We start from the raw sequence: 22,502 nt of genomic DNA on the forward strand, positions 1-22,502 counted from the left end.
TATTATTATCTAATCTTTTTCTTTATTTAAATTATTAAAAACATTCCATTATATGAAGATTGTTTTGAGCAAAAAATATCTATGTATATAATATTATATTGTTTTTATACGTATTTTATAATCAAATTATAAAATAAAGAATGACATAAGACTCGATTCTCTCATTGTTATCATGAGAAATAATATAGCTTATAAATTATAATGTAAAATTTAAGTAGATTTCGTTGTTAAGATACAATTTTCTGTTGATTATCTTTTTATTATGTTGATCTATAGCAATTTTGAAACAAAATATTTATACGACATATTATATCGATAAGATATTGGACAATTTGATTTCTTAGCGTCAAATAAAATATTATTTGAACAGTCGTCCATTTTTCTTCATTGTGCAGGGATATAAAGTTGCCTGGCAAAGATAGTTTTTAGTCATAAGACTGCCATTTAGTTAAGGAAAAGTATTCTGTGTTTCTTTTGCTTTAGTATTTGATAAATAAATGTTATACAATAAATATGTTACCTTCTAAGCTCTGATCGTAACCCTTTGTGAAGAACAGCATGGCTTTGGCAGCGCGCTCTGGCGTCTTCAGGAGACCTTCCCTCTCTGGGTCCTCTCCCAAACCTGGAAAATATAAGATAATATACATTCTACTATCCTAAAACATAAAATAAACATTATACTATACCACTAGTATTATAAATGCGAAAATTATCCCAATCGGTGAAAGAAAATTGTGAATTACAAAAAAATCGACAACACTTCTCAAAAATTTACTGCATGATAGATTGGCTCAAGTTGAAGTGGGAATCAATTTGTATTAGGTACTATAATATATGATAATGAACGAATATTAGGAAATTCTGATAGCGTTAGGTTGCGAAGTTATCTATAAGATGCTTTTGGATTAAACAATGTTTGGTTCTGACATAGAAAATAAACAGTATATTATGAGACAACAGTTTATTTACTTTAAATATTATAGGCATATTTGTAAGTGTTCCTGGTAAAATTTAGCAACAAAAAAAATATACTTTACACTCATCATAACATTTGAAAGTAAATTTATTCCAAAATACAATTTTAACAGTGTTCATAACCCTAGGTTATGTACCGATTAATAATTAATCGTAACTTATTGTGGAATAAACGCAATCTTAGCAGTGTTCCTAACCCTAGTTTATATACCGTTTAATAATTTATTAATCGTAACTTATTGTGGAATAAGACCGGCTACTCACATACTTGCCCAATGCCGCAGGGGCAATATTGGAACAATCTCGGTTGGTTGGCGGTCGGAGTAATTTCAGTTGTTCCCTAAATTGTCCCTGGTTGCTTATATACATCACAATTCAGGAGCCAATTAATGGTCCAATTCCAATATTGCCCCTGCTACAGGTAGGTATGTGAGTAGCCGGTCTTAATGCAATTTAACAGTGTTCATAACCCTAGGTTATATACCGCTTAATAATTTATTAATCGTAACTTATTGTGGAATAAGACCGGCTACTCACATACTTGCCCAATGCCGCAGGGGCAATATTGGAACAATCTCGGTTGGTTGGCGGTCGGAGTAATTTCAGTTGTTCCCTACATTGTCCCTGCTTGCCTATACACATCACAATTAAGGAGCCAATTAATACATAGTCCAATTCCAATATAGCCCCTGCGGGTACGTGAGAAGCCGGTCTTAATGAAATTTTAACAGTGTTCATAACCCTAGGTTACACCGCTTAATAATTAATCGTAACTTACCGGTAAGCAAGAGTCTGTAGGAATTCGCCATGTCGGGTAAGAGAGCCTCCCTGGTAGGTGGTCTGTGGTCCAGTTCCAGGTCATGGTGGAATGTGCAGTTTTCGTGGCCTGGAATAAAGAAAAAGAGTTAATAAGAGAAATATTTTAGTGTGGTAGAGGAAGATATAATATTAATATAAAGATAAATATATTTATTAAAAATCTGTGTAGGTAGATGGTGAAGGAAGAAATTACAGTTTTAAAGTTTTCGTGGTTGATTTAGGATAGGATACAAATATTGTTTAATAATAATAATAAAATGGTCTTTATTTGGTTCATTTTATTATTATTATTAAACAATATTTGTATATTATATTTGATTCAAAGATTTAATACGTTAATTTATTTTGTATTTCATTTTAAATATTTTACAAACGTAGTTAGGTATTTATTATTACTAAATCTTCTTTTATGTTTATAAATTTTAAAAAGAGTATTGTCTGAATGAATTAATAAATTATGCTCATTTATGTATCTTTAATAAATTAAGTCATAATCTATCTTGCATTGATTTAATAAGAAATAAAAAAGCTCATAAAAATATATCAACTTCATTGAATATTTCAATATTCAATCAGATAAAAGCAGTGCAAATTTTGATGAAATTTATGGAATAGATAAATCTTATTTAAATACTAACGGTTCAATGACCTAACAAAATATACCTACAACCATATTATAATAAATCTGAATTACAATAGATACAATCATAATAAAAGGTAATAGTTTCATTATAATAAGAACTTTACCATACATTTATTTATTCACCACAAGTATATACAAATATATCTAAATTGTCGTTTGTAGAGTCAAAATTATAGCTTCAAAAGTATGCATTCATAATAATGAAAAAAAGTATATCTATTTGTCTGGGCTATTGTCCAAAACGGCTAGATCGAACCAGCTATGTTTTAAATGAAGTATAGCTCCAAAACTTTTATTTATTTGTATAGTCATAGATCAAAATCAAAAACGATTAATTAAGCTAGTTACCTAATCATCACTACATAGTATAAAACAAAGTCGCTTTCTCTGTCCCTATGTCCCTATGTATGCTTAAATCTTTAAAACTACACAACGGATTTTGATGCGGGTTTTTTTTTTAATAGATAGAGTGATTCAAGAGGAAGGTTTTAGTATATAATTTATTATGTTTTAGACAAAGCGGGCGAAGCCGCGGCCCGCGGGCGGAAAGCTAGTACTATTTATAAGATCTAAAAATCGTAAGTCATGTGTAATTTACACTATTTAGTTTTTTCTTAACATTTTCCTGTTATTTTATTCCAATAAATTTGGCTCCCATTTATTTGTATTTTTTTGGTTATTCCTAAAGGAAATACCTATCTACACTAATTATAGGAATAACCCAACGAACAAAGGCATACAAACATATCTATACTAATAATATAAAGCTGAAGACTTTGTTTGTTTGTTTGAACTCGCTAATCTCAGGAACCTATTAGTAGTTAGTAGTAGTATGTATTTGAAAAATTATTTCTGTGTTAGATAACCCATTTACCGAGGTTGTACCCTATAGGTATAGGCTATCATCACGCTAACCAACAGGAGCGGAACCATGCGAGTAAAACCGCGGGGCACAGCTAGTAAACGATAACCTTCTTGTCTAAAAGTGAAATATATGAAACACGTAACAATCAGTCATTACCACTTGACTCAATTGTCAATAATTGTTATTAATAAACGATGTTTTATAATACTTTAGCGTTGTTATTTTCCTTTTATATTTTTACTAGCTGTGCCCTGTGGTTTTACCCGCAGTGCTCCACTCCTGAGACTTTTAAATAAACATTGATGAATTTATTCGTGGCGTATGATATGGTACAAATACGCTTTCTATCGTTTCAGTGTCTTATATATAAACATTTTAATGAATTTCCTTGTAAAGTATAAACCAGATTATAATTAGCCAGATACTATATTGAAAATCTACACCGATATTTCCTAATACTTCAGAAAATTACACATAAGCTGGTTGAAATTCGATTCTCCCCGCGTTCCACTGCTCGTATCGCGATGGAACACGCATTCGACAAATCCGCATTGTGATACGGGACCCACGATATACGTATATTACTATATTTTGTAGCCAAGCGATCACTTCATAGCTGTATATCTGTATGCATAGATCTTTAAAATCACGCAACAGATTTTGATGCGGTTTTTTTAATAGATAGAGAGATTCAAGAGGAAGGTTTTAGTATACCTACCAAGTTTAAGAAAAACCGCGGGCAGAATGCTAGTATTATAATTGTAGGTTTGAATATAAAGAAGATATAAACACTTATTTTTACAAATTGATAAGAAATAGGATAGCTCTAGTTTTTTATATTTGTATGATGTAATATTTGGAACAGTTGCGTCTATTGTAAAGGTTAAAAATTGTTGTTGTTCAGATTTGACTTTAATGTATAAACTTCCGCATGGTTTAGTGGTTAATTATATATTATTATAATTAGTTAGTTGTAATTGAGAGGTTCTGCCGATGCCGGTGGCGAAAAATAGATATAACATGCAAAAAAATGAAGAAAGAACAAGTTGTCTTTTACGAATACGAAAAATAATAAAATCTATAGGAACACATTTATAGCATTGTTTTTTAAAATAAATCATTAAAAGCTAGTTTTAAAATAAATCTTAATGTTCGAAATATGCATGTAAAATACCTAAGGCTTAAAAATAACATAAAATCTTAAGGACTAAAAATATAATCAACTTCCCGGATAATTAGATTAGGGCTTGAACGTTATAGTTAATTGAAAAGGGAAGATCCTTATTAGAATCCTTATTATTAACGAAGAGAGTTATTTTAAATAATACCTACTTCAATTTGAGAGAAAATATGATTGAATAAACTATTTTTTTACGACTCAAAAGCGTATCTTATATTTACATAGGTAATATCTGTTTTTATATATATATATATTTTCTCTAGAACAGACGTTAAAAACTGTACCTTATTAATTTAATATAGGCATTTTTTTATATTTTCTCATAAATATTTAATGTCAAGAACAACTAGTGTATCATAAATTAAATATCCGAAGAAAAAATATATAACTACTTTCATTTTAACTATTATATTATACTGTTAAGTAAAATTTATGAAGGAATATTAAACCTTATTAATAGTGAATATTACTATACTATATTACTATTAAGTATAGATTCTAAAGAGAATTAAAAAATAAAGCATCTATAAAATCTAAATAATAAACAAAAGAAAGCAAACAATAGAAACAATATCAATGCATTTGACATTAGACTCGTGCATTTGACAGGTAAATGACACAGATAAAAAATAATATAGATAAAACAAACCAGGCGTAGTGGAGGTCCGCGGCGTGGCCGGCGTTCCAGGAACATCGAGGTTTCCCTCCGGATCGTTTATGTGGAAATTTTTTAGTGCTTCAGGCGTCTTTTTAAATTTACCAACAAATGATCCCTTCTGACAAACGTCCCCGTTCTCTTTGTCCTCAGAAATTGAGTTTTTTATTGAGCGCGAACTGATTCGACGGATCAGAGACGATGGTGGTACGTCATTGGTGTCTTTTCCGTTTACGGCGGCCATTTTAGCACATGAAAGTCTAAAATTGATTTTATTTAAAATTTAATATTTATTTAATTGTGAACGTGCGGATTGCGTGGCGACTACGCTCAAGTGATTTGCGGACTGACCTAACCCCTGAGGTTATATTCGAGACACGTATGTTGATAGCCTTACTGTCAATTTGCTTCCGAGTGTTTATTATGTTACAATTACAGTTTTGCTATCTTATTACATAAATTGTTACTTTGTAGTTTAATAGAACGTTAGGTTCACGCGGTTAAAATAAGATTGATGTGTGATCATTTTGCCGCGCTTTTTTCGAAATTTTTTCTTTTTTTTTTGCGTATAAGCCCGCGAATTTTTTTTTAATTTTAAAAAGTGGCCAGTAACATTAGGCTAGAAACTAGCAGCATTGGTAGACAAAATAAAAATTGTAAAGAGAAGTCTTGCTTTTTTTTGTTTTAAAAATGCGTAGGTACTTTAAGCTTTACAATTTATAATTTGGTACTAATGAGTAGAAGTTCTTATTTATGTAGTTAGTTTGATTAAGTTCAAAGTGATTGATAACTATAATGATACAATATGATTACATAACAACTAATGACATATTATCTACACTACTTCCTATTTAATATTATAATCTGAAAGCTTATATTATTGAGGCGGATTATATGCGAAAACTCGTGTAGATTTTCACTTAGAATGAAGAGAGATAAATGATAATATACATTATGATGTTTTAAATAGACGGACACATTTTTAAAGTGAAACTTCTTTGGATATTTCGCACATTTTCGGTCGCGTCATGGCAATACCGTCACGTCATGGAGTAATGAAGTTTCACTACTGACACGTGTGCTCGGCATACACGCTCTTTTTATTCTTGCGAGGTAATTGAACGTATGTAGTATTATTTTAAACGTATTTTAGCAAAAAATTACATGTGTCAACTTAGTTGTTTTTACTACCGGATTTATGTCATGTCAATTTTTTAATCTTAATTTTTTATCTTATAATAAATAAATGATGTCAGTATAAAAAGGGAATGGAAATAATAGTCGATGTTTGTGTCATCATAAAATATTAATGAGAGATGTCTTTGGACTCTTATCTTTGACATATGTTGACATTCTAGGTCAATTGTTTACCCCACTGTAGCGTTTAAATCTTGTTAATTGGTAATTATGAAGCTTTTTACATGTTTTAAGATACGAAAGACATAATTATTATATAGTGTATCGAACAAAGAGATTATTATGCGCAGTATGAACATAGGTATTGTCATATTGTTTGATTTAACGTTTTCTTGATAAAATGTCGAGGAAAGTAGAATGGGTATAAATCTTCTATGGGAACGGTAGTTAGCACGCGTGAAAAAGAAAAAAGAGCGTGTGTGCCGAGCACACGTGTCAGAAGTGAAACTTCTTTGGCAATATTCAAAGGTTCCATATTCGGCGCCTTACTCCATGATGTGACGGTATTGCCATAACGCGACCTTGAAATTTTACTCTCAACGCGCTTATAGAACTTTTACTTCTATAAGAAAAAAGCAGACGCATCCACGAGACATTACCATTAGTAGTGTTAAAATGTTCTGATTTCTCATTATAATCCCAAAATGTGTTGGTAAGCGCATAACTCGATAACGGCTGAACCGATTTCGATAATTCTTTTTTTATTATATTCCTTGAAGTATGAGGATGGTTCTTATGTAGAGAAAACGTAAACATGTACCACGGGCGAAGCCGGGGCGGACCGCTAGTAAATAGATATTTAAAAGCATGTTTTGATACGAGATACCTGATACATATTATGTAATTTTCAGTATAATCACATTTTTCGTGTTAAACAAATATTATTTATTTTGGATTGATTAAGTATTCGTTTTATGTGTGAAATATCTTTATCATTAAGAGGGGGTATAAAGCAAATTTCCCAATCTTCTATTAGATAATATCTCAGGAACTACTGGTTCGATTTGAAAAATTATTTCGGTGTTAGATAGCCCATTTATCGAGGAAGGCTGTTTTTTATATAATCACGCTAAGACCAAGAGCGGAGCAATACGGGTAAAGCCGCGGGGTACAGCTAGTAAAATATATTTTATCTACTAATCTATGATCACATTTATTAGCTCTAATCACCCGAAAGTGACTTGCATATGTATAAATTAAAATATTATCAAAACGCATATGGAAATTACCGAAATTAACATAAAAATGTTAATTTTTGTTATCACGTGTGTTTCGTCGTCTGGTTTATGGTAATATTTGTAAATTTTATATGTTCGATGATTTATAAAATAGCTAATAAATAATATAGTGCAAATTTAGTGTGGTATATTAATAAAATTTACGCAATGTAATCTCAGGAATTCTTTCGGTGCTAGATAGCCCATTTATCGAGGAAGGCTACAGACATCATCATGCTAGCGCGGGTAAAACCACAGGGAACAGCTATATAGTGATAAATAAATTCAAATCCTAAGTTTAAATATAGTTGACCCAGATATTGTAAGGGTCAAAAACTGCACGTTTTCAACAGATGTTGTTTAAGTACAAGATTATTATACGCACGAGCAGTGATTTGCGCTTAATTTTATCAATAGGCTAGTTGCGGTCTGTGGTTTTACTCGCTAAATCTGTTAAATTATAACGCTAAAATATAGAATACTAGCTTTCCACCCGCAGCTTCGCCCGCGCAGTGAAAGAAAAACCCGCATAGTTCCCGTTCCCGGCGAATTTCCGGGATAAAACCTATCCTATTTCCCGGGATAAAAAGTAGCCTATGTCCTTTCTCGGATATCAAAATATCTCTATACCAAATTTCATGCAAATTGGTTCAGTAGTTAAGGCGTGATTGAGTAACAGACAGACAGACAGAGTTACTTTCGCATTTATAATATTAAGTATTAAGGATTTATGTTAGTTAGTTAGTTAGTTAGTTATAAGGATGTATGTTGGTAAGTGTACCATTTTGGGTATTAGTTGTTGTTAGTGTCTTTTTAAAATCTTTCTCTTGAATAGCTCTATTAAAAAACCGCATCAAATCCACTATCCAGAGCGCAGTTTTAAAGATTTAAGCATACATAGGGATATAGGGACAGAGAAAGCGACTTTGTTTTATACTATGTAGTGATAAAGAAGCATTTGTAGGTAAGTGTAAAAAAATCTTTGAGATGTTTTTGACAGATTACAAACAAACATTTTTCATAATATTAATATGTTTTCTCATTGACTATTCTATTATTGATAACAATGTTTCATTGATAAATTCATATCTTTATTAATGGGTTTAATAATTATCGTTGATTTGATTTGACATTTAATTTTATAATAAATAATAAAATTATTATGATACATAGTCTGCATTAGCGAAAACAAAATTTACAGACATGTTACACATATTTTTAACTAACTTCCCGCCCGCGACTTCGCCCGCTTTTTCAAAGAAAAGCTCGCATAGTTAGCAAGTTAACGTGAACTTTACTCGTGAACGGCTGAACCGATTTCGTTAATTCTTTTTTTATAATATTCCTTGAAGTACGAGGATGGTTCTTATGGAGAGAAAACGAAACATGTACTACGGGCGAAGAAGGGGCAGACAACTAGTTTTGAATAGATTTGACGTAAAAGTTCTATAAAAAGAGCCTTAGTTACACTACTTATAACTTTTATATATTTTTATAATGTTTATTTTTTGCTATTGTTTTATGCATTTTTGTTATATTGGATTTTTCTTCTAGAATAAGATAACAGATAGATACTTAATACTTTTTAAAAGGTTAAAAATACGGTCGAAGCCGGGGCGAACGGCTAGTTACGTTTGCATGTTAAATAAATATATAATGAACTTGATATTGATATAATGAAAGTCGAGGTTAATATTTTCGAGTATAGTTAATTAGAACCAACCTTGGTTATATCTAAACTAGATCGTTAAAACAAAGGATTTGTTGTTTTACCGACTTCAAAAAAGAGGCGAAATTGCTTGGTATCTCTTTTTAGATACATTTATATAAAGCTGAAAGTTTGTTTGTTTGAACGCGCTAAGCTCAGGAACCACGAGCCCGATAGGAAAATATATTTCGCAGTTCGACAGTCCATTTATCGAAGAAGGCTATATGCTATATATCATCATTCATCACACTAAGACCAATAAGAGCGGAGCAATGCCAGTAAACCGCGGGGCACAGCTAGTATTATATATTAAAAAAATTTATTCATAATTTTAAAATGTGTGTATATATTAAAAAATTTTATTCATATTTTAATGTGGAATTTACCAAAGTGTATATTTTTTATTTTAAGTCATAATAAAAATGCATATAATATTATAATATATCTACGCATTAACAAAATAAATAATTTTCAAGGTTTAATTACGGAAATGATAACTTATTATTAATATTTATTAGATAAGGTGCAAGTAGCCTTAAGTAAGTCAATGTTAAAAAAACATTTTACATAGATATGTTTATTAAAATTAAATTAAAACGCATACAGATAGAGAAGAATTCGACGACGCGGTTGGCGCAGTGGTAAAGTAACTGCCTACTGAGCCGACGGTCCCGGGTTCGATCCCCGGTCAGGGCAAATATTTGTGTGATGAACTCAATTATATTTTGTTCTTGGGTCTGGGTGTTATTATCTATATATATGTATTTATTAAATATTATATTTATCGTCGCCTAGTACCCACAACACAAGCCTTAATTGAGCTTACTGTGGGACTAGGTCGATTTGTGTAATAATGTCAAAAAAAAAAAAATTAAAATCACTGAATGAACGTTAAACTACAGTTTTGTTTTAATATTATTTTTAATTGTGTTTTTTTGTTTATTGTTTGTTAACATTATGTTCTACTAGCTGTACTGACAAAATATGTTTTTTTTTTATCATAAAAAAGAGCGTGTGTGCCGAGCACACGTGTGAACCTTCTTTGGCAATATTCATACATACTTAAATCGTCGCCTTACTACATGACGTGACGGCATTGCCATGAAACTACTCTCAACACGCCTAAAGGAGTTTCACTTCAAAAATTCATCTTTATCGAGTAACATTGTCTATTTTTTATTCCGTGTTAACTCGAGCGAATTCATGGAAAGCGGCTTGTATTCTTGTAAGTCTAGACTAGACGTCTTATTAAATAATATCCTAAAACAATAACAAGATAGTGATTTTGGAACATAAAAATGCTATCAAATAGTAAGACAAATACAGTAATTTAAGACAGTGGAAATTTTAGTAAATTAAATAATATGGATGAAATAATTATAATATTTGATTTAATTTTGGTTAAGACATTGCGAATCCTTGGCAATTTATAAAATACTAGCTTACCGCCCGCGGCTTCGCCCGCTTTGTCTAAAACCCAATAAATTATATACTAAAACCTTCCTCTTGAATCACTACCTATTAAAAAAAACCGCATCCAAATGACCAAAAACTCATGATTATAACCAAAGTTTGAAAAAACGACAGGATATTCTATCTTTTTTACCGACTACAAAAAAAGAGGTTCTCATTTCGGCCAGTATATTTTTTTAATGTTTATGGAAGCTAAAAAACGAGCGTAATTCAGGCATTACATATTAAGTATAGATTAAATAGATTTTAAACGTGATTCGAAATTCAAAAAATTTCAGTTATAGACTTTATTCTAATTCCTCTTAGGGCTGATTTTTCAATCCTTGGTTAAAACTTATCGTCGAATAATGTATAAAACTACCATTTTAAAAACGTATTCTAATTGCCCGTATTTGACAGTTTACGTGACATTTTAATATTATCGTGTAATACTTTATTGGATGGATAAGTTTTATCCAAGCATTGAAAAATCGGCCCTTAAACCTAAAATGCAACTATAACTGTTAGAATAACATTAACTGACAATGTTTCAAGCATGTATTGATTGCATGTGACCTTAATTATTCTATATTACTAGCTGACCTAGCACACGTTTACAGGCCACCCTTATTTAGGAGTATTAGAAGTAGTTAAAAAAAAACTTATTCTCAGATTAAGGAACTATAAATACGAAAATTTTCATTAAAATCGGTTAGGCTATTTCGGAGGTTGGTTAAAAATAAAGTGACAAAAATTCTGAATAGGTTAGATATATTTTTATATGAATTGTGTACTATTTAGATTTTTTTTAAATAAAATTAGTGCAAAACCTATAAAGTTGTATTAGAATGTAGTAATATAGGTTTTTGTACAATCTTAATATATATAAATCTCGTGTCACAATGTTTGTCCTCAATGGACTCCTAAACCACTTAACCGATTATAATGAAATTCGCACACCATGTGCAGTTCGATCCAACTTGAGAGATAGGATAGTTTAAACATGTAGGTACCACGGGCGAAGCCGGGGCGGACCGCTAGTAGTTATGTATATTATTTAACCAAAAGCGAACATTGCATCAGAAAGAAGAATGCGCGTAGAATTTTAATCTTTATTCAGATTTTGGACTAGATTTCAAATGACTTGGTTTTAAATATATCACTTTCTTTTCTATAAAAATAACTTGCCGGTTTTTTTTGACCTGATATTATTCAGGTGTTTTATCTGAGTTTTTTAGTTGTACTATAAAATAAGAATGAAGGTCACTTTGAGAAAAATGGTACTGTATAGAGATGTGGAAATTTTTCGGTTATGGTTTGTACCTTTGTTTATTTTTAATGTTAATTTGATATATTTTAATTTTTATTCATATTTTAAAATTTTTGCGGGTTTTTTGAGATTTTTTCTTCTAATATTATCGCCGAGTGAAGCCGCGAGTACATAATATAAACATTACCTGTATTGAAATTAGTACTACACAGTAAAAAACTAAAATTGAAATGATAATAAAGCATACGATTAGCTTCAATTATGCGTTAGGATATTGTAATTGCAATGAATGCTCAAATTATTTCCTTTGTCCTAAAAAATGCATGAACTCCGGTTGTGATTGCCTTTAAAGAAATAATTATGGTTGATATTATATGCCACTATTATTATTCTGTGATACTAGTTACAGCGCGCGGCTTTATTCGTTGTTCTTATACAGAGTAATCTATCTCTATACCAAATTGCATACAAATGGGATCAGCCGGTAGAGAGAAAATAGGTTATACCCGATCGTCTTAGGGTATATGTTGTTGTTTATGAAGAGAATGTTCCAGATTAAACCATAAATAAAACATCCATACTAATATTATAAATGCGAAAGTAACTCTGTCTGTCTGTCTGTTACTCAATCACGCCTTAACTACTGAATCAATTTGCATGAAATTTGGTATATAAATATTTTGATACCCGAGAAAGGACATAGGCTACTTTTAACCCCGGGACATAGGATAGGTTTTATCCCGGAAATCCCACGGGAACGGAAACTATGCGGGTTTTTCTTTGAAAACACGGGTGAAGTCGCGGGCGGAAAGCTAGTAGTGTATAAGTAAACTAGAAAACTGATGTTATGAATGAATAATATTATGTTATTCATAGATATATATGAACAGCACAAACTACTAGAATTGGAAATTTGAAATTTAGCAATATGCTTTTTTGTACTCTACGAGCATAATGTTGATAAATTTTTAAAGATAAAATAATTGATACGGTTAAAAATACAGTTTAATGATATTTTTGTATTATCACTGAACCTGGTGTACAAAGTTTGAATTAAATCTGTCCGTTTAAAGTGGTTTAAACTGTGTCAAAATCGAGTCTAAAGGTTACATACAAACAAACAGGTGAAGCTAATATAACCGTTTTTAAAAGGGGGTTTATTTGTATGAAATTCCGATAATTTGGTATAAGTATGTGTAATGAGTTCCAAAGCAACAATTTTTGAGAAAAATCATCTATTTCAAAAAATTGTGCAGTTGCAATTTTTTATATCATCTGTTTATTTTGCATATACTAGTTAATATATATGTATTATATTTAATTGAGCTAACGTTGAATATATTACGGGAAAAACGTTAATTGTCTGTTGCTTATTGAACAAAACCTCGTGTTTGTGTTTTTTATTCAGTACTTGATGGGAATAATTCGTTCTGCCTTTGCAAAGAATAAGGTAGTATGTATTTTTGGCAGATGCAACACTATTTTGGTGTTTGAAGGAGTTTATAGACGATATAAAAAATACCTCCGTTAGTTAAATGTAAATTCTCTTTATTATAGAGAACAGTATTAAATATTTAATTGTTATTTGAAAAAAAAAATAGAAGCATCTAAAAATTTAAATTTTGTACGTTGGAACGTCCGGTAGGTATCTACAACCGGAAAAGCTGGACTTAAATGTAAAAACTTTGTACAAAAAGTAGTTTTTCTAAGACAGGACTCGGAAATTTACCGTCTTACTAAGATGGCAATAATAATTAACTGCATTTTTTAAATGCTTTATATTATATATATTTATTCTTGTGATTATTAATCATACAAAAAATTAATCACGCACACTAAGAAATAATAATGTTGAGAAATAGGAATGTGAGCGAAAGCGCATTAATACACAGCTGCATACAGGGTTGTCACCACAACAAAAATTAAATAAAATAAATAGATAACAAAAAAAACCACGTATATCTGAGCCAGTATAATTGGATATGTTCGAAAGCAATCTGCTATTATTGTAATTATTACATTTTTCAAATTATCTTACTCAAAACATATTTTTTTTTATCAAAATATAATCGTTCTAACGTAATCGCAGTCAATTAACATGATTTTTATTATTTAATGGGACAATTACGCTATTAAAAAACATATGAATTATTGTTAGATTAACAGAAAACCCAATTAAAATATGAGTTAAACATACACAGAGGTAAAACTAAATATTATTAGGTTTTTAATGTCTGGGAAAAATCATATCTGTACATATTGTTCAAATAATATCAAAATTGCAACTTGGAAATCCGGTAGTCATTTTTATTTTATTTTATATATTTTTACATATTATAATATTTAAATAGTTTATATTTAAGGTAAAATCATTTTGACAAGTATGTCATTCCAAATACTTTTATAGATTTTCCGTACAGTGAAAATGTGGTGAAAACACATACCTATTTAAAATTACGGATTTTTAATATAAACTTACCTACTTGATTGATTTATTTATATAATGTAGATGAACATATTTTAAGAATATAAAAAGAATTATATAAAAAATAAAATATGGCAACCCTATCTAATTATTGTCATGTAAACAATCGTGAATAAATTAAAGCGTATTAGGAATAAAATTAACATCCGATTGTAATAAAATATTAATTTTAAAACGATTTATTATATCAATTATGGATTTAAAGTTACTTCAAATTAAAATTTTTAAAAATTGACCTTCTTGGTTATCTTTTTCTATCTTTAAAACTTTAAAAGTTATATTTTTTTTAATTCATAATGACCTTATCTATTTCAAATTCATAGATAAAATAAAATATAAACGCATTTATTAAAAAAATAACAATTTTCTGTTTTCATTTTAAATATCACCTTGTTAACTCTTAATCAATCTAGCCGTTGCTACGTCCCATTTTCAAACAATTTCAATTTCCTGATATAACATACAAATTTTGTTTGGAACTGTATGGTAACCGTTACCGCCATCAAAGATGGTCCATAAGTGATGTGGTTATCCTTCCAAAAGATTACGTAAAGGCCTTTTGATAATTACGAACTGCCGTTAACTTCAGGGTTGCCTCCTGTACTTTATAAAAAAATATTTATGTACTTAATTTCGAGGTAATCGTATTGTTTACTTTACGTGGTAATTAAAGTAAATGAAATAACAGTACCTATCTCTTATTTTTTGTTGTTTCTTAAATATCAATATTTTATAAGGGAAAATATATGGAAATTGTAATGCTTTATCACTACATTGTACCTATAAAACAGTTGCTTTCCGCCGTCTGTATGTCCGCATGGTTAGATCTTTAAAATTAACGCAACAGATTTTGATGAAGTTTCATAAATAGATATAGTGATTCAAGAGGAAGGTTGTAGTATATAATTTGTTTAGTTTTCTACAAAGCGGTGGAAGCCGAGTGCGGAATGATATTTCCTATAATCAACTTTTGTACCTTAACCAATATCGTCCAAAAAAATTGACAGCCCTATTAAAAATGTCCTTGCTAAAAGTGAATGTTCGTCCTTACTCGGTTTATAGGTTGAGCTTAACAAATCTAAGTTAATTTCAAATGATACAAGTGAAGGCAATTTTGGAACTGTAAGTATTAAGACTAGTTACGGCACGCGAAAGGCCGTGTTTTGCTGTATATAGCAAAATCCTACTATGTATGTTTGTTACTCTTTTACGTCAACAGCTGATCGTATTTGTATGAAATTGAACACAGAAATAGATTGATTTCTGAATCAGCGTTGCTACGCAAGCTATTATTGTAAAGAGGAAGTATTTTTGTTTGTTTATTTGTTTGTAAATCAGAACCAACATAAACTATTTGAAATTATTTCACCAGTAGAAAGGTTTGTTACAATGTTAGTTTCTTAAATTCACATAACTATTGAACCAATTTTGATAATTCTTCGACGAGAAGACTACACTAATTGGATTTAAATTTAATCCGAGTAGAGCTGGAGCAAACGACTAGTATTTTATTAAAGTGAGTTTATAATATTATTTTAAATGTTAGAATAAGTGAATTAAATAAATATGTTTAAAACTTTAAGCATTAAGAAACTGGAGTAAATGTAAGAAAGTGATCTGGAAAGTAAATTTTCACAACCCTATAAACACCATAATGTTCAATCAATATTTTGTCTGAAACGGCTGGACCAATTTTAACAGGACTTTCATTGATTATAGCTAATGTCATTATCTACTTCACTTTTGAGAAGTATTCATAGATATGTACATATGTATAACTTTCAGAGTGCGTATAGGGACTTGTTGCTATCAAATTTCGTTATCTCTTCCCAACTTTTTAGAAAACTACGAAAGGTTCGTAGTGCTCACAACATATTGAGCAAATAGGTTTATTCAAAACTATTACGATTTAAAAGAACATGTAAATTGTACATATTTATCTAATTTAGCACGGTCTTTAAAAAAATATGATTTTTGAAAGAAAACATCATAAAAAACCTTTTCTACTAGCTGTTCGATTTAAAACTTAAGGAAAAAATTGCAATACAAAATTGATAACATAGTACATGTTATAATGTAATAGGTATCTATATTGTATCAGATAATAATTTTTGTTTATATTTTTATGTTAAGATTTAATAGTTTTATCATATATAATGATTGTTTAGTTTTTGTAATTAAGATAAATAAAAAATACGCATATGATTATGATTTATGATTGATCTTGTGAACTAGATATATGTATGTTAGTAAACAAAATAATTATCATTTTAATACGACTCGGAAGCAAATCGTTCGAAACGTATCGATTATCATATATTTTTGTACATACCTATGCAATGTTAATTCAAACGTATCGTTTTTTCAAAGAATTATTTACGCATACGAAATTTCAATAGTTTATATTTACTTACGCAATCCAAACACAAAACACTGGCACAATAATATTCGCGCGCAATCCGCACAGATTAAATATTGCGTTGTTTTTTTTTTAAGAATTTAGGCATAGACTACTTACGAGGCGTGAAAAAAAAATTAATGTTTCAAAATAAAGGTTCGTTCAGAAACGCGCGCTCGCGTTTCACACTTATGGCTGACTGTCGTCGATGGGAGGTTCAAATGATTTTTGTACGACTGCGCTCGTCGGAGCCCGGGAAATCGATACGTCACAGCAAACGTCAAAAACCTGTTGAGATTCGCGGGTTTTTTTTCGATCACACGTGAATATTATGGCGTTTGTTTTGTTTTGTTTGTCTTATCAATAAATAGAATTATGGAGTATTCTTAGATTATTATTACTGCAACTTGTGCAATAGGATATTATAATTAATATAATCGAGGTCAAAGGCCGTAATAATCTATGCGATTTGATCTATTTATTAATGAAATAGTATTTATTATTTTGCTACATATTTATTGCATGCACGTGTATATAAAAATCTTAATATTAATCCTGAGTATTATGCATAATCAAATACCATTAGCAATGAAACATAAAAATTACATAATAAAAATAGCCTCCAAATGCAACCAACTGTTGAATGAAAAAAAAAACCTAATATGTGACGTCAAACGTCACTTATTAATAATTATGTATGTGTAGTCTGTGGTCATGGAATGAGGTATATTTATTTTAAAAATCTCCAATTACTCGGTAAAATTTGCGCGGGACTTACCTTTGCTGAGTCATTTGAATAAAACATTGAACAATGTAGGGCTGCGCAAAATGTATTTATACAAATAATTATCTAAATTTGATTTAGATTCATCGTGGTATAATGATTTAAGTTATTTATTGGGTGAAGACATTAATTAAGAGAAGAAGAAGGTTTTAGTCAAATTATTGCGAGGATTTTCGGTAAGTTTGAAAAAAATAATATACTTTTTTATACCACAATGAGATAATGGCGTCTTGACGAGTGTTTGGCCGGTCAGCTACTATTAAATGCAATATGATTAACCATGTGAAAAATATTTGTTTCAAATTCTAAATTGATATGCATAAAAAGTACTTGAGACATCCTGGTGAGCTCAACGACATTAATAAAAAAGACGGGTTGCACTCCGGGAGTGCCGGCAGAAGTTAAAACTTGATTATTAACGTTGAGCATGTTTGATATCCATCCGTCTGACGCTTTTTCGATCAGGTCACGTGTCCTGACGCGAGTTTAAGATTTTATACCCAACGCCGCTAAAGAAGTTTTCACTTCAAAAACATATTACAATCATATTTAAATAATGAATAAAAATCAAGTTTGTTCAACCCTAATGCGTTTCGCAATTCCGAGTATAATATATTTCTTATTACCGGCATAAATAATTTGTCCTGTTGTTTTATATCCGCAAAGTTGATAAGATTTTCAGTTTAATTTACCTATTCCATTCTCGTAGTTTGACTAAATAGTTATATTAGGAGTAGGACTTTCCAAAGCAAGGTGTTCTAAGAATTTTTTTATGTATCTCAAAACTCGATCGTTATATGCTATTTACTAGACGCTGGACTCCAATTTATTATTACTAAGAATCGAACTTGAGACCTCTTGATATCAGGTGCTAATTATTAAACCAACGGTATGTATGTAGGCTGTATTTATAATACATACAGGTTTAAGCCTCCAGGGTTTTCCTACAGGGAAAAACCCGGCTAGTTTCCCATTCCTAGGTAATTGTCATCTATAGAGTGTTTCATTTTTATATTTTTCAACAATTTGTACACATTCCTATATCTACAGTGCTCCTTTTTTTAATAGCTGACCAATTGTTATTGGTAATACGATGTGATGTCTTCGCGCTGTCAAAACGCGCGAATTTTATAGTCGGGTAATTTTCTTAAAATTATCTTCTAGAAAAAATTTGTAACTCCTAAAAGAAGATGAAAAGTAATCCATTATATTTATTAAACAAGTTAAATACATTTGAACAATTTTTTTATTATAAATTTTAGATAGGATAAGCAAGATCCGCTATAATGACGAAGGTATATCTCATTACGGGATAAACCCAGTACCTACTAGGCAGGTAATTTGTGAAGGAGAATAAAATATTGTCTTTTCTAAATAAAACCTAATTATTATGTATGTGTCAGTTTCACCATTCATACTTGTATAATCATTGTATATCTATCTCTTACAAGCGAATCATATTCAATTCCGAAAACTTTAACTGACAAACAAATCTAATTTATATTCCAACTAGCTGTACCACACGGTTTTACACGCATTGCTCCGCTCCTGTTGGTCTTAGCGTGATGATAGTACAGCATATAGCCTTCCTCGATAAATGGGTTATCTAATACCAAAAAAATTTTCAAATCGGACCAGTAGTGCCTGAGATTAGCGCGTTCAAACAAACAAACTCTTCAGCTTTATAATATTAAGTACCTACAGATACTTCAAGGGTCAAAAACAACACGCTGTATCAAACAAATAAACAAACAAAAAACACTCAAGTTATTAAATTAATCGATGTTTAATTGGCGTATTAACAAACGCTAATATGTATAATTCGTTTCGATTAAGCAAAAGTTTTTCATAAATACTTGATTCACTTGCTCAATATTATTTCAAACGAGTAATTAGTAATTAACTTGTTTATAATAGCGTATTGATTCGGACCATTTCACAGCTAAACACCGACATGAAAAATGGTGTCCATTTTCGTAATCAGTACATAGTATAAAACAAAGTCGCTTTCTCTGTCCCTACTCCCTATGTCCCTATGTATGCTTAAATCTTTAAAACTACGCAACGGATTTTGATGCGGTTTTTTTTATAGATAGAGTGATTTAAGTGGAAGGTTTTAGTATATAATTTTTTAGGTTTTAGACAAAGCGGGCGAAGCCGCGGGCGGAAAGCTAGTACTTACCTATTTAATAAAATAAATAATATAAAACAAAGTCCTGCTTGTCTATTTGTCTGTCTTAAGTATGCTTAAATATTTAAAACTAAGCAGCGATCAAATAATTAATACAGTTTAAAAAACTTTAATTAGGAATTGTCCCTAGGAAGTGACTACCGCACTTTTTGTGTTCAGAAAAACATGCCGATTAAGTGGATATCCGTATGACGGAGGTGAGTCCCTCGGAAATGAATTTTATTTCAATTTGGGGACTGTACTATATATAATATTAAGTATAGATTTGTGATTTTGTAAACATCAGTCCGCATTTTTATGATTTGTTTTTGTGTAGATATATTCCGTAGATATGAAAATAGGTCGTAAAGTATATTTCTAAGTGATAAGTAGCCGGGTCAGCGAGATTCTATACAATACTAGTTGTCCGCCCCGGCTCTACCCGGATAGTCTTTCTTTCATTTTGCATTTTTAAAAACTAAATATTGTAAATAAACATTTTTGACAAAATCGAGCTCTAAATTTAAATTTTACTTAATAATAACATAAATATCATAATAATCGACACATTTTCACCGTTACACGAATTAAATTGTCACGAAGTTAATCATATAATTTATTGAATCGCTGGCAAAACCCGCTACCTACAGGTATATAATATAGAAATCTTGTTGCTAAAGTTGATTGCACTTAGAAGATAGGGTCGGTCTTAGCTCGTTTAGGGCTTTTTATAGCGCCCTTAATAATTCATCAAACATTTATTTATTCAACTAGCGGTCCGCCCCGGCTTCGCCCGTGGTATATATTTACGTTTTCTCTCCATAAGAACAATCTTCGTACTTCAAGGAATATAATAAAAAATAATTATCGAAATCGGTCCACCCGTTCACGCGTGATGCCGTGAATAAGGAAAACGGGTTTCATTTATATATATATGTACTATATACAAGACTTCTTCTAGAAGCACTTTTGAATCGTCATTACATATTTTTTAACATTTACCACCGATTCGGAAAGCAGTATCTATAAAGAAGAACCGACAAGAAACTCTATAATTGCATACCTTACTACATAGTATAAAACAAAGTCGTTTTCTCTGTCCCTATATACCTATGTATGCTTAAATATTTAAAACTACGCAACAGTTTTTGATGCAGTTTTTTTAAATAGATATATAGTGATTGAAGAGGAAGGTTTTAGTATATAATTTATTAGGTTTAAGACGAAGCGGGCGGAGCCGCAGCCGGAAAGCTAGTACTTACCTATTTAATAAAATAAATAATATTTTAAAACAAAGTCTCTTCCTGCTTGTCTGTTTGTCTGTCTTAAGTATGCCTAAATCTTTAAAACTAAGCAGCGGATTTGTATGCTGTTTTGTTTATAGATAGAGTGGTTCTCGAGGAATGTTTTTTATGCATATCCTAGAGATGTTATCAAAAACAGAGACATTTTATCCAATAATTTCTAATATCTTTAATTGAAGCGAAACTTCTTTATCGGGGGTGGAAAAAAATTTAGTGTAACATTTTTCCGTTACGCGCCATCTTTTTTTTATCCCTACCACGCGTGATTCGACGTCTTTCTGTAAAGTTGCATATAGTAAATTATTTTTTGAAAAATAAGGTCATAAAGAAGTTTCACTTCTTACGTGTGTACGCTAGTACACGCACACATTTTTTTTCTTTTCTTCTTCTTATATTCTAATTGATTTTTTAATATACCTAAATTATTAAGTTTTACAGTAGTTTATTATTTATAACCAATTTAATCGTAATATAAATTATATTTCTAGTCCACTATTTATGGTAATTTGAGCTAACTGTACAAGATTCAGATATTATGTGATAATTTATTCAATATTTTATTACTAATAAAACACTAATAAATTATCATTAAAATATTTTATTATGTGTGAAATATTTTTATTCGACATTTTATTGGCAATCATTTAAAATTTATGTACCTATTAATATTTTCTACAATAGGTACCTACCTAGTTGAGGCCCGAATTTTTCAAATAACATTGAATATTTTTCTTCGTAAACCATTACTGTAACAATTTTTTCCTGCATTTTTTATCAAAACATTTCCTATCTCTCAGTGACAGTAGCATCCGAATCAGAGCAGTCTTTTCGGAGATTTTATAACAAAAAAAAAGGGAGTGTGAAAAGTGAAACTTCTTTGGCATAATTCAAAGATAGCAAAATCGTCGCCTTACTCCATGACGGGACGGTATTGTCATGACGCGACCTTGTTTTACTCTCAACGCGCCAATAAATTATATACTAAAACCTTCCTCTTGCATCACTTTATCTATTAAAAAACCGCATCAAAATCCGTTGCGTAGTTTTAAAGATTTAAGCATACAAAGGGATATAGAGACAGAGATGGCGACTTTGTTTTATACTATGTAGTGATACTAATATACTGTATAACTTTATTTCTCACTATAAAAGGGTCACTTTTATTCAAAGAGCACTCCACATAGGAGCTTTTGAAGCTAAATCTTTCTCAAGAGCTCTAAGATGTAATTTCATCTTAGGCTTTGAACGTGACTATAAACTTAAGAAACGATTTTCTAAGAAACCTTCTTTATGGCAAGAATTAAATGTTTTAAACCTCTGTAAATATATACTATGTTCTGTTAATACTGTAAAAAATATTACTGTTAAACGGTATATATA

At 30.4% G+C, this 22,502-nt stretch overlaps 1 protein-coding gene across 3 annotated transcripts in view; it reads right to left on the reverse strand.

The window, feature by feature from the left end:
* Pu (GTP cyclohydrolase punch) overlaps positions 1–22,502 on the reverse strand; it is a 32,241-nt gene that overhangs the window by 3,901 nt on the left and 5,838 nt on the right. The window contains exons 1-4 of one of the 3 annotated variants that reach the window (XM_089711800.1): positions 16,985–17,139; positions 5,132–5,397; positions 1,754–1,861; positions 521–622 (exon numbers count right to left, since the gene is read on the reverse strand). In XM_089711800.1, coding sequence (XP_089567926.1) covers positions 521–622; positions 1,754–1,861; positions 5,132–5,381 — 460 coding nt within the window. In that variant the 5' untranslated portion in view covers positions 5,382–5,397; positions 16,985–17,139. Of the gene's footprint in view, positions 1–520; positions 623–1,753; positions 1,862–5,131; positions 5,398–16,880; positions 16,900–16,984; positions 17,140–22,502 lie in introns of those variants that run through there. The other 2 variants (XM_089711801.1, XM_089711802.1) reach the window with 2 other exon arrangements.

Source organism: Colias philodice, chromosome 27 (assembly GCF_061535455.1).
Source record: "Colias philodice isolate Cphi_HAF_F1 chromosome 27, ilColPhil1 Martin Lab GWU primary, whole genome shotgun sequence".
In the NCBI taxonomy this organism is placed as follows: domain Eukaryota; kingdom Metazoa; phylum Arthropoda; class Insecta; order Lepidoptera; family Pieridae; genus Colias; species Colias philodice.